Here is a 12,830-nt window from a genome sequence, read left to right as displayed (position 1 = left end):
AACTCTAAAAAGAGGGTTTCAGGGAATTTGGGGTTGTCCCTGGGATGCTCAGTTATAGGTTGCTTTTCCTACACTCCAGAACTTGGCTCAGAGAGGGAGAACGATGAGCAGGCTGGGTGTTTGCGAATGAGGTTGGGTAGGACGTGGTTTAGGTTTAGAGCACGAAAGCCCTAGCCCACATCCCACTGACCTCTAGCTGTCCCCTTGGGCTGCTTAATGAACATAAGGACGCCGGGCCTTGGAAGTGGTGAACTTCACACAAAGTCAGAAACTCTACTCACACTCTTACACTTGGAAACCTCAGAGCACTAATGGTGAGACAAGAGGGAATGAAAACCTAGAACATCCATCCCATACTTTCCACTGTTAAACACAGATACAGGTGAGGATGACAGCAGGTCAAGGGTGATGAGAATTAGGAGCGCAAAGAGAAGCATCTTCTGGAATTTCCTGCCTTTGCTGTGTGCGTGAGTCTTCAGATTGTAACTTTGGCCCATCCTGAAAGTATGGGGGATCCTTTGTGTACGGCGTGAAGGCATTAGATTTCCCAAGACAACTTGTCGAAATGATAATACCGTAAAAAGGCATATCGTGTCTCCAATGGGAATGATGTGGCGGATTTATTTATCATGAGGAGCAGCTTTGATGTTCATCTGCGTATACAGATGACGAGAAAAGTGTTGTGTAACTGAAGGTGCCAGTTAGATGTTTGTTGTGTTAGGTTCCTTCTCAGGATGTGGCATTGAAGCCATAAAGGACAGCTGGACAAAGCTGGGGGCCAGGGCTGTCAGTTGTCAGTCATTCTCATCGGCTGTCCGTGGGATTTTCGTTCTGGGGAGGGTGACCCCCCACCCCAACCATCATCCTGTCTATGTTATAATGCAGTGACCTATTGTAGTTATCACTGGATCATTTAAAAGATGTGTGAGCATTTTTGTTACGGGTCACGGGTCTTCCGTGCCTGTGGAATTTGTAAGACAGAGCCACGTGTCACCGTATGTTTAAGAGTGACAAGCTAGTAGAATACTAACATAACTAAATACAACTGGTTGATTTCTACAGCAACAAGCTTCGATGAAATTCTTTTTTAGCAGCCTTATTGAGATAGAATTCATGTATCATACAATTCAGCCCATTTTGGTGGGTGTTTTTGTTAGCCACCAAAGGGAGAATTCTGTGTGGGGATGTACAACGTCTGGAACGCTGACTCCATGGACAACAGTGATCAGTGCCCCTGAGAGGTGACTAAAACCTTCTGGTGCATAGACTATGGTTAGTGCTAGCAACGCAGAAGCTGCGATCCTTGTAAGAGAACTGAAACAGGCGCGCCTGGGCGGAATGGTTGGTTGAGCATCTGCCTCTTGGTTTCAGCTCGGGTCATGATCTCGGGGTCCTGGGATTGAGCCCCGCATCAGATTCCATGTTGCATGAGGCTCTCCCACCGTCTTCCTCTGCCCCTCCCCCCCAATAAAGAAATAAATCTTAAAAAAAAAAGACTGGGGCACCTGGGTGGCTCAGTGGGTTAAAGCCTCTGCTTTCAGCTCAGGTCATGGTCCCAGGGTCTTGGGATCAAGCCCCACATCGGGCTCTCTGCTTGGCAGGGAGCCTGCTTCCTCCTCTCTCTCTGCCTGCCTCTCTGCCTGCTTGTGGTCTCTATCTGTCAAATAAATAAATAAAATCTTTAAAAAAAAAAAAAAAAGACAAAGAAATAACCATTGGGGCATCTGGGTGGCTCAGAAGGTTAAGCCTCTGCCTTCGGCTCGGGTCATGGTCCCAGGGTCCTGGGATCGAGCCCTACCTCGGGCTCTCTGCTTGGTGGGGAGCCTGCTTCCCCCTCTCTCTCTGCCTGCCTCTCTCCCTCCTTGTGATCTCTGTCAAATAAATAAATAAAATCTTTAAAAGAAAAAAAAGAAAGAAAGAAAGAGCCGTTATGTGGATTTGGGTCCTGGCTCTCCTCCTTGCTGTCATGGCATTGTTGTGAATGCGTCTTTGTTAGGTTCTGATTTCTCAAGTCCTTGTACTGCCTTGGTTCCAGGCTCCGTTCCCTTTGAGATGTGCCACAGAGGGGAAGGCATATTAACGTCGCTGCCTTTTTCCTCTGTGATTAAGGGATTGCCCCCCTCGGATTTCCCTTGGTTTTAGCCCCTCTGCTCTGCCTAATGCCGGCCCTGACTTTCGGCTCTGGGCAGCAACTGCTGTTTTGGGGAGGATGTTCTCCTGTTCTTCCCGGGGGAGGCGGGTGGGGGAAGAAGTAATTCTTCGCAGCCGTGTTTGCTGGGAATGCTCTGTTCGTGGGGATGGGTTAGATGGTGAAAGTGAGGGAGAGGAGGTGAGCAGGCAGCCTGCCTTCAGAGAACTATCCAGCGAGCATCTGTAGGGTGGTACATTTGGGCAGAGTAATCAACTAGATTTGGGGCCATAAAATGGCCTCTGCAGGCATCCCAGCCAGAGCTTTAAAAAGTTCGCGGCCCGTCCCCTCCTGGAGGTTCTGGCTGGGCTGATCTGGAGGGTGCACTGGGATGTCCGCCAGGTGTTTGCTGTATGCAGACTCGAGGACTCAGGCTCCAGGACTAATTCCTCGGGGTTTTCAGCAGCCTGCCTTGGAGAACTCTTTTGCATAACTGGAAAGTGGCAATTTTAGAATCCTAGAACCCGAAACTTCTACCTGAGTCATCCTGGACAGAGATTCGGTGGAGGCTGAGCTCCCCGACTGAAGTCTTGTTCAGGGCCCCACAGCTTTTATTTCCAGAGAGAGGAGGTATCTTTCTGCTTAGAGAAGCTGGAGAGACAGAAACTGGGTTTCGGGGTTTTTTTTTTTTTTTCTTCTTAAAATATATCAGGCTCTACCGTTATCTAGAAAGTTGCCTTCGGGCCAGTTTTTAACAAAGCCAGAAAGAATCTTAGCTTCCAAAATCATTTTCCACCATTGCAAAATAAGTATAGTTTACTTAAGTGGGGACTGTGATAATTAGCCTTGTATCTGGGGTGAAATGCGTTTGATTTTTCGGTATCTCCATCTCCTTATTGTAAGCTTCTTGCAGGGTATTTATGAACACAGGCTTTGGTCCACACTGCCTGCTTCAAATCCCAGCTCTGCCATTTTCGAACTCTGCAAGAGCTGTGCAATCTCAGATGAGTTGCTTAACCTCTCTGGGCCTCCTTTGTCTCAGCTGTTTCACAGGAATGCTAAGAGCCCTTACTTACCGTGTGGGAGGATTAGATACATCAGACAAGTGGCTGGCATGTGGTGAGCACTCAGATTATGTCAGCAATTGTCCTGATGGGTGTTTTGAGCGTTCAGTGAGCTCTCCTATGTGTGGAACCTTCTGGGGGAAGGCGCGATGGAATTCACGTGTGGCGGCTCATTAACCAGGAAGGACCCCTTTAGGCGGAACAGATGTCAGCTGGGTCTCTCTCCTGAGAGGTAACTTCGTCTGCCTTGCCTTTTAAACTGTGCTCTGAAGAGCACGGAACAGGTGGCCGCGTTCTGCCGCAGTCTGCATGAGATGAACCCCTCTGACCCCAGCCCATCTCCCCAGGACGCCACCGGGCCTCAGCTGGCCACCATGAGGCAGCTCACGGACGCCGACAAGCTGCGCAAGGTGATCTGCGAGCTCCTGGAGACGGAGCGCACCTACGTGAAAGTACGTCTCGCTGGCCCACCCTCCCTCCCCGCAGGGTCATTTTGAAGGAGGGGCGTGGGTTACGCTGTGTTTGGGCTCCTGGGGAATCTGGCGTTTCTTCTGAACGTTTCGGATCTCCCGCGTCGTAAGGAAGCACATCAATTCTTAGAGCAATTCCTTGACATTTGTAATTGATCGACCGGGAAGCGAGATGATGGTGACTATTCCGTGAGCCTCTGACCTTTCTAAATCTGTTGTTGAGCTAATACTACAATTGAATTTAGGTTTTGAAAGATTTAAAGGTATTATTTTCGGTATCTAAGTTGAGTCTAGGCAGAAGGCTGTTTTCCTTTAATTCTGCCTTGTGTTCAGGTATTTAGTTGTATTCCTGTAACTACGTAAGTTATTCCTGTGTAATTCGTAATGTCTATGTGATACATATAACTAATAATGCATGCTTTCTACATACATTATAATGCATACATTGTAATACATTCCTAGGACTGTAATAATTATCTATTCCTGAAACTATGTAATATACTTATAGGTCACAACAGTGTGATCTGTTTTTAATGATTTAATGGTCTTGAACTCAGGGGTGAGCAAATTCTGGCCCTGAGGCCAAATCCAGCGTCCTGCCTGTTTTGACAAATAAAGTTTTATTAGAACACAGCCCCACACATTCATTATGTGTTGTCTGTGCTGTAACAGGAAGCAGTTTCCCTGTTACAGCAGCAGAATAACACAGTTGTGACAGAGGCCACGTGACCTGCAGAGTCAGAAAATGTTCCCGAAAAGCTTGGCTCACTCCTGCTTTAAGGAAACTGAATGACCTAATGACTGTAATGCTAGCATTTGGGACATAGTCTGTTTTTTTTTAATCCTTTATTTTCCTGCTAGTCTTTTAGAGATGCTAATGAGCTATCCTTTCGACCCCTAGGACTTAAACTGTCTCATGGAGAGATACCTAAAACCTCTTCAAAAAGAAACTTTCCTCACCCAAGATGAGGTATGGTGGAAATTGTCTTAACTTTGTGTGTCGTGCTGCAGCTTGACTTGGTGAAGAGGAAGGAATGGGGCACATGTGCAGGACTGAAAACCCTGGGAATTCTCTCAGTTGTGATAACTAGATCAGATGGTTGCGAGTGACGCTCTTGGCTTGTACCCTGAGAGTAAGGAGCGTCACCACCCCCTGCCCTGCCCCCCCCCCCACCATGGGGCTCATGATCTTAACTGCGAAGTAGTGATAGAGAAACGTCGACATCAGAAGCAGATAAGGTTTCTGAACACCAGTGAAATACGGGGTGGCTTAAATTCTTCTTCATTTTCCAGCTTGATGTGCTCTTTGGAAATCTAACCGAAATGGTGGAGTTTCAAGTAGAATTTCTGAAAACTCTAGAAGATGGAGTGAGACTGGTACCCGATTTGGAAAAGCTTGAGAAAGTCGATCAGTTCAAGGTAAGTCCTCTAATGGATGTCAGGCTGCCTCCTCCTGTCATGGGAGGATTATTCTGTAGGTCAAGTGGAACCTCCGAGAACACATCGCGGGGGGCAGAGGCTCTCTCTGGTACGTTCTTATGCTCATGGTGTTGGGTCTTCATTGGACCTCCGGTGGGGTCTGTTCCTGAGGGAATTCTGAGATGGGAACCTTGTCTGGCTAAGGTGACACTGGAACTCACGGGAAACTGATGCCCCTGCTGGCTTCTGCTCTGGAAGGTAGACCAACCTTGACCTTTTGTTCAGTTGACGTGCGGCCCTTTAATTCTTGCTATTAGCAGATGAGACTAGCACCCTCGGTTTCCCGGTAAACAAGTTAATTTATCATGTTCTGGAAAACTTTGCCTAATGGAAATGCGTATCATGATCCAGGAGGGAGACAGTCTTCCAGCACACAGTGTCCTCAGAGCGCTAATGAGGATTTATGGCTGGTACCTCAGTGAGGATGCTTAGAGCTTACTTCCCCCTCCTTGGCTGGCTCTCCTTCATCACAGATACTTCCTGTGGTGCGCCTCCAACCGACAGAGCTCATCGACCCACACACAGTGGTGGTGGTTTCTCATATAGTTTAAAAGAAAAACAAAACAAAACACAAAAAATCAGATTAATTCAGATGTCAGGAGCTCTTTGTTACCACAGATTAGAGTAGTTTGCATTCTGGAATTCTCTGCAAGTGCAGTCGGGCAACGTATGCTCTTTTTTTTTAACGTGGCATCCTTTACTTGATGGAGTCGGGCCATGTTCCATCCATGTGGCTGCATATGTGGCTCCGTGGTATCCCACCGAGAGAGGGAGTATGCTTTATGGCCCTTTCACCTTTCCTGGGCATTTGGGTTGTTTTCATTTTGGGGCAGTTACAAGTAAAGCTGCTACGCAGATTTGTGTATAAATGCTAATGGATATCTGTTTTCCTTTGGCCACGTATGTAGGAGGGTGGCAGTTGGATCACGTGATTATACCAGTGCGCATTCCCACCAACAGTTCTGTCTCACCCTCCTGAGGTCATGGTCCCTTTTTATAATTTTAGTCATTCCACTGGGAATATAGGGCACCTCATCGTAGCTTTCATTTTGATTTCTATTAGGACACAATGACGAGCATCTTCTAATGTGCTAATTAGCCTTTAATACACCCTCTTTGGTGAAGCGTCTGTTCAGATCATTTGCCCGTCGACTGTTGGTTGGCTGTTTTCTTACTATGAGTCTTGCGAATTCTTTCTGTGTTCTGAATATAACTCCTTTACCAGAACCAGGATTTGGAATTATCGTGTCGTACTGTGTCACTCAAAGATCGGAAACTTCAGATTTCGATGAAGTCCAGTTTTTCGACTTTTTCTTTTTTGAGTCATACTTTGGGCGCCATGTCTGTGAAACTTTTGCCTGAACCTGGGTCCTAAGGAGTTCCTCCTTTTTTCCTCCCAGAAGCTTTGTAGGTTGGGCATGTGCGTTTCGGCCTGCGATCTGTCGTGAATTAAATTTGTTAGGGTGCGATGTTGGAATCGGAGTTCTCTTTTTTCCATATGGATGTCTGACTTTTCTTGTGCTTTTTGTCGAAATGACTATCCTTCGTCTTCTTCCACTGTATTAATTTTGCAGTGGTGTCGGACTCAGGTTCAGTTGTCTATATATGTGGGACCCCCCCATAGACGTCATAGACTTCGACCTCTCCTAGAGCTTGCCAAAATCAGGCTGGGTGCGGTTAGCACACACGTTTAGGGACTGAGCTGAAGGCTGCTCTCTGTATGCTTTTGTGTGTCACAGCCTCTCTGCAAAGAAGCTGTTCAGTACACACACCCACATGCAGACACTTAGCATAAGAATATATATATATACTTAGATATTTTTATTTGGAGATAATTTGAGACTTAGGGAAAGGTTGCAAGAATAGTCCGAAGAATTTCTGGATATCCTTCACCCAGATTTCCCAAACATGAATATTGGACCACGTTTATTTCTTTATTTTCCTGTCTTTGGTGTGCAAGTATATGTGTGTGTGTGTGTGTGTGTGTGTATGTAATATAATTTTTTCCTTGAACTGTTGAAGAGTTTAGTTGTGAGCATAATACCCCCCCTTTTTTTTTAAGATTTTATTTATTTATTTGACAGACAGAGATCACAAGTAGGCAGAGAGGCAGGAACAGAGAGAGAGAGGAGGGAGCAGGCTCCCCACGGAGCAGAGATCCCAATGCAGGGCTCAATCCCAGGACCCTGGAATCATGACCTGAGCCGAAGGCAGAGGCTTTAACCCACTGAGCCACCCAGGCGCCCCTCATAATACCCCTTTAATCCTAATTACTGCATCCAGTTCATTTCCTGTGTGCTTAAGTGCTACTTGGATGAGTGCCTTTTCTCCCCTCTTCATATTAAAGGTGTTAATCGTTCCATTTGAATACAGTTTGGTTGGCTGGTTTCTGCTTATAATGATCATATATGTTTTCTAAATGAGTACATTCATTAGGACAGTTACAAATTGTGACAAGGGTCGGTAATTTGTTAGTTAATTAGAAAGTTGCTTAGCGAGGGTCGTAATAAAAATGGATACATTCCAGGCATTCCTTGAAACGTTTGTTTGTTTGGCGATTTTATTTATTTGAGAAAGAGGATGAGCAGGAGGAGAGGCAGAGGGAGGGGGAGAAGCAGGCTCCCCACTGAGCAGGGAGCCCAATGTGGGGCTCGAACCCAGGACGTTGAGATCATCAGCTGAGCCACCCAGAAGTCCTGCGACACTTGGTTGTACTCTGAGACCTCTCACGTTGAATATATTCACTTAGCAGTCTCCTGCTGTGGGGCTGGTGGTTTGGGTTTAGTTCTGGTTAATCCCTTAAGGAGAGTTAGGGAGACAGAACTTGATGTGGACATGGCTGCATTATGAGCAGGGTTGTTCGGGGAGGGACTGGTACCTGGATTCTCGTGGTGAGCTCTTTCTAAAGGGTCGCAGTTCTAAATTCCACTCGAGTAGGACTCTTTTCGCTGACCTTCACTGTCCTGGTTTATGGCTACATCTGACAGTTTCCCTTCTGTCTGTAAGGCAAGACAAGTATCGTCATGGCCCAGGGGCTTATTTCTAGCACATCTGAGTTGGCTTCTGGAATTGTCTGCGTCTCCTCTGAAAACTATGCCTGCTGTTTGCGTCATCCTACTTAGTTTAAATCCTGATTGTATATTTGGCCAAAAATATAAAAAGTCATTAAAATATTCAAACTGTGGGATGTCTGGGTGGCTCAGTCAGTTAAGCATCTGCCTGCGGCTCAGGTCATGTTCCCAGGGCCCTGGGATTGAGCCCCGCACCAGGCTCCCTGCTCAGTGGGGAGTCTCCTTCTCCCTCTGCCTGTCTCTGTCTCTCTCCCTCTCTCTAACAAATAAATAAAAATATTTTTAAAAAAATATTCAAACTGTGTTGCTTAGAACATTAGTCCTAAGGCAGTATTAGAAAAAAAGAATTAGTTCTGAGGGTCAAGTTTTGATAAAATATCCCCTTGGAGATTTGCATTGTCCATCAGCCAGGGAGAGTGTCTGTGACATTCTCTGGAAATACAGTCTTTGTGGATAAACCCCTCATACCTGTGCACACTTTGTGTCCTGAGAGCATTTTTTAAGGCCAGAAGAATAAATGAATACCTTAATTATGTTTATCTGTTGGCTGCCTGTATGGTTAAGCCCTAGCTAAGTAGGAAGTTAAACAAATGGCCTAATACGGTTAATGTGAGGCATTAAAGTTAGAGCTTTTTCTTCTTCATCTTTTCTTGTTGAATTATCGAGTGTGTCTCGAGGCATCAGTGCCCCCGGCAGAGTCACACTGTCCCTGCTGGGACCCTCTCAGCCAGGGTGGTGAGGTTGGGAGGGGGTGAGGCTTGAAAGGGAGAGGAGGAGATGTAGAACGTGTAGGTCTCTCGTTACCCATTCTGGGTGTTCCAAAGAAACTTTTTGTTTCGGTAGACGGTCTATCAGAATTCTGTGCATCGTGTGTTAGAAAAATTGCACATTGAAATCCAAAACTTTTTTCTTGGAATTTCACTTTTAATTCTAATCAGTCATGTGCTCTCTCTCTCTCTGAACAAGACTAGATCAGTGTGAAACATAAAGGATATTTTTCTGAGACTAGTATATATATATTTGGGTATATGTGTATATATATATATATATATATATATATATATAAATGTGTAGGATACAGAGCATCCTTAGGCATGTTAAATTCTAGGTTTTTTATGTTTTTAAATTGTTTTAAATTCTGAGGGTTTTTTTTTTTTTTTTTTTTTTTTTTTTTTTTGAGAGAGAGAGAGCAAGTACAGACAGGAGCAGAGGGAGAGGGAAAGAGAGAATCTCAGGCCAACTTTGCACTGAGCTGGGAGCCTGACGGGGGGCAGGATCCCAGGAGCCTGAGATCATGACCTGAGCCAAAATCAAGAGTCAGCTCAGGTGTCCCAAGGCACATTAAATTCTAATAGATCCTTTTGAGGCAGAGGTGTGGGCTGGGATAACCTGACTCACTCCCAGAGTCAGGCGTGTTTCTCCCAATCTCACCTACTCCATGCTAGGATATGGAGCCGTGTTGGAGACAGCAGAGTTAGTGACCGGGGATGTGTGTCTTCTAATTTTGGGGTGTATGCATTTCCTGTCTCTACTTGGTGTGTCACTTCGACCTCCCAGCAGGAGCTAATGAGAGATTGCAGGAGCGTTCTGCCTTTTTCCAAAATGCCATCGATATTTTCTCATTAACATTCATACATCCCAGCTGGGGCATTTAAAGACCCAAGGCTGGAAAAGCAGTGACATCTCCAGCGTAATTAGCGCGAAGGCCAGCTCCGGCACGGAGCGCGAACACGTCAGCCCTCAGCCTTTCCCGCAGGCAGTTTCAGGCCATCGGTGAGCAGAGCGAGGCTGTGACAGGTGTGAATGGTGCTGATCTGTAGGGAGGGTCAGGCACACGTGAGCCCCCCGTGTCCTGCTGATATTTCCAGATGAGGATGAACGTGAACTAACTGCGGTTTTTCTCGTTAAATCCAGAAAGTGCTGTTCTCTCTGGGGGGATCCTTTCTGTATTACGCTGACCGCTTCAAGCTCTATAGTGCCTTCTGCGCCAGCCACACGAAGGTCCCCAAGGTGCTGGTGAAAGGTAGGCGGGTGAGGACTGGGTGGCGGGTGGGTGTATCTGGTATAATTCACACCGCTATGGCTGGCAGCGCCAGGGGCGTTTGGACAGAGATCCAGGAGTCATGCCAGATAGTTCCTCAAATAAGGGTACTGAGAAGTGACATGCACGACTGTCTTTTTTTTTTTTTTTTTTTTTTTTTTTTTTAAAGTAAACTCTGTGCCCATCACGGGGCTCAGACTCACAACCTCTGAGATAGGGAGTTGTACACTCTACTGACTGGGCCAGACACGCACCCTGACATCTTGAACTAGCCGTCTTGTCAATAATTAATTAATTAACTAATTAATTTTTAAAAGATTTGAAAGAGGAGCAGAGGGAGAGGGAGAAACAGATTTCCCCCTGAGCAGGGAGCCCAGTGCAGGACTCCATCCCAGGACCCCTGGGTTGTGACCTGAGTGGAAGAGCCACCCCGGCACCCCTTGTCAGTTTTCTTGTAATGCAAGTTTTGACTAAGCTATCTGGGGCCAGAATTAAGGGGTCATTATGTTGCAATTATGCAAAAACAGGGGTGGGTGGGCTTTAGAAATTCCCTGCTTGATTCCTAATTTTCGTTCATTTCCTTATAACATTGCACACTTCATATATATTTTGGTGGCATTCCATCTTTCCCGCAACTTTTTTTTTTTTTTTTTTTTTTTTTTAAGATTTTATTTGATAGACCGAGAGAGAGCTCAAGCAGGGGGAGTGGGAGAGGGAGAAGCAGGCTCCCTCTAAACAGGGGGACCACATGGGCCGATCCTAGGACGCTGGGATCATGACCTGAGCTGAAGGCAGCTGCTTAACCGACTGAGCCCCCCAGGTGCCCCTTTCCGTCACCTACTTTTGTTGCTAGCTGTGTGATATTAACCCCCGCCCTCGACTTGCAGTTCTGTTTTGCCTAGAACAGAATAGGGTTTTAAATTGGCAGGGTCCTTTCCCTCAGTGTTCTGGAGAGATGATGGATCATTCTGAGAGCCTCCAGGAAGCTGTTTTGCTTCCCTAGTTCACATGTGATGTTGGTGATAGGTAAATGGATTAAAAAACAAATAAACAAAAAATCCAGCCAGTTTCTCTGGGAAACAGTCTAACTAGTAGAAAGTTGGTTTGCAGAGACTCTCTGGAAATCAGCCTGCTTGGTCTTGATTTTGTGTTTGTTTTAAAGATTTTATTTATTTATTTGACAGACAGAGATCACAAGTAGGCAGAGAGGCAGGCAGAGAGAGAGGGAGAGAGGGAGAAGTAGGCTCCCCAGTAAGCAGAGAGCCCGATTCCGAACTTGATCCCAGGATCCTGGGATCATGACCTGAGCTGAAGGCAGCGGCTTAACACACTGAGCCAGCCTGCTTGGTCTTAACACTTCCCCCTGGCCATCACACGCACAGCTCCTGATCCTGTCCCTGAGTACGCAAATAATTGATACATGTTATGCTTTCCTGCCAGAGAGAATGAGCTTGACTTATTTTAAAACCTATTAAGGAAATATTAGTACAATGCAGGACTGGATAACAGAAGAGCCTGCCCCCGATAATGATACTTCATGGCAGAGTCAGTTCATGCAACAGAATCTCCTCCAGCCCAGAAATCCAAAGGGCGCCTGGGAGTCTCCTTGTCCTGGCCCAGACGGCGTCTTCACATGCGCTGTATTGGTCCTGTCGCTCTATGCACACGTTTCTTTTTAAACTTCAATTGAACGCCAATGGGTAGGCGATCATTAATGTAACAACTTCAGGGCACTTTGCTCTGCTGTAAAATTATATATGCGTGACAGTCCTTAGAGCAATTTCTGTTCTTTTTAATCACTCAGTACATTAAAGGCTTCCCCTATAGGTTTTTCTTAATTCAATAACATGGAGGGTTTTTTGCACCTGAAAAACATTATTGTGTCTTTCCGAACGATTCCATAAAACACGAGGCATGACCTACATTTTTCTAATGGCCAGATGTGCCAAGAGGGTGATGAGAACGCTTTGAGAACAGAAAGTACCCGACTCTGACTCTTAATGGGCTCACAGCGAGGCTGGATCGGAGGGACACTCCATTAGCTCACCAGGGGCTGAGAACCGTGCCCTCTTTAGTTCTGGCGTGACATGTGGTTGATGGCTTCAGTGCTCATGGCCGTATTTCTGGGCGTGTGGACTGTGGATGGATTCCTGCGCCCCTGGCAGATGTGGACGCACACTGGGCCGTCCCACAGAAGCTACGGCGTCCCTGTGCGTCGGCTCAGGGCTGGGCCTCATTTCCCTGACACGTAGGCCATTCATTCCCAGTGTCCTTTTCTCTTCACACATTTCTTCTTTGAAAGGAAGAGAAATGGTGGCTGAACCCCAGGAGGCTGGTTCCTCTGAATGGTGCTTAACGGGGATGAAAAGATGGTGGTCTTTATGAAGCCGCCTTCCCGTGATGGCTGTTTTAAAGATAGGATAATCATTTTACAATTCACGATGTCCTTTGACCCCGTCTTCTGGTCTTGGCTCACACTGCTTGTCCCCGGAGATGGAAATACGTTTTTATCAGAAGCTTTTGAAAACACGTACGTAGGCCTGCTGTTGGGTCACTTGGACACGTTGGCCTTAAACC

General features: G+C 46.3%; 1 protein-coding gene across 9 annotated transcripts in view; it reads left to right on the top strand.

Moving 5' to 3' along the window:
• TIAM1 (TIAM Rac1 associated GEF 1) overlaps positions 1-12,830 on the top strand; it is a 383,002-nt gene that overhangs the window by 347,882 nt on the left and 22,290 nt on the right. For 7 of the 9 annotated variants that reach the window (XM_059164569.1, XM_059164572.1, XM_059164571.1 and 4 more), the window contains 4 exons: positions 3,465-3,644; positions 4,564-4,632; positions 4,956-5,081; positions 10,127-10,235. In XM_059164569.1, coding sequence (XP_059020552.1) covers positions 3,465-3,644; positions 4,564-4,632; positions 4,956-5,081; positions 10,127-10,235 — 484 coding nt within the window. The remainder of the gene's footprint in view (positions 1-3,464; positions 3,645-4,563; positions 4,633-4,955; positions 5,082-10,126; positions 10,236-12,830) is intronic. The other 2 variants (XM_059164573.1, XM_059164577.1) reach the window with 1 other exon arrangement.

This window comes from Mustela lutreola, chromosome 2 (genome assembly GCF_030435805.1).
Source record: "Mustela lutreola isolate mMusLut2 chromosome 2, mMusLut2.pri, whole genome shotgun sequence".
In the NCBI taxonomy this organism is placed as follows: domain Eukaryota; kingdom Metazoa; phylum Chordata; class Mammalia; order Carnivora; family Mustelidae; genus Mustela; species Mustela lutreola.
Note: the sequence above shows the minus strand (reverse complement) of the source record. Positions and strands in the feature narration are given on the sequence as shown.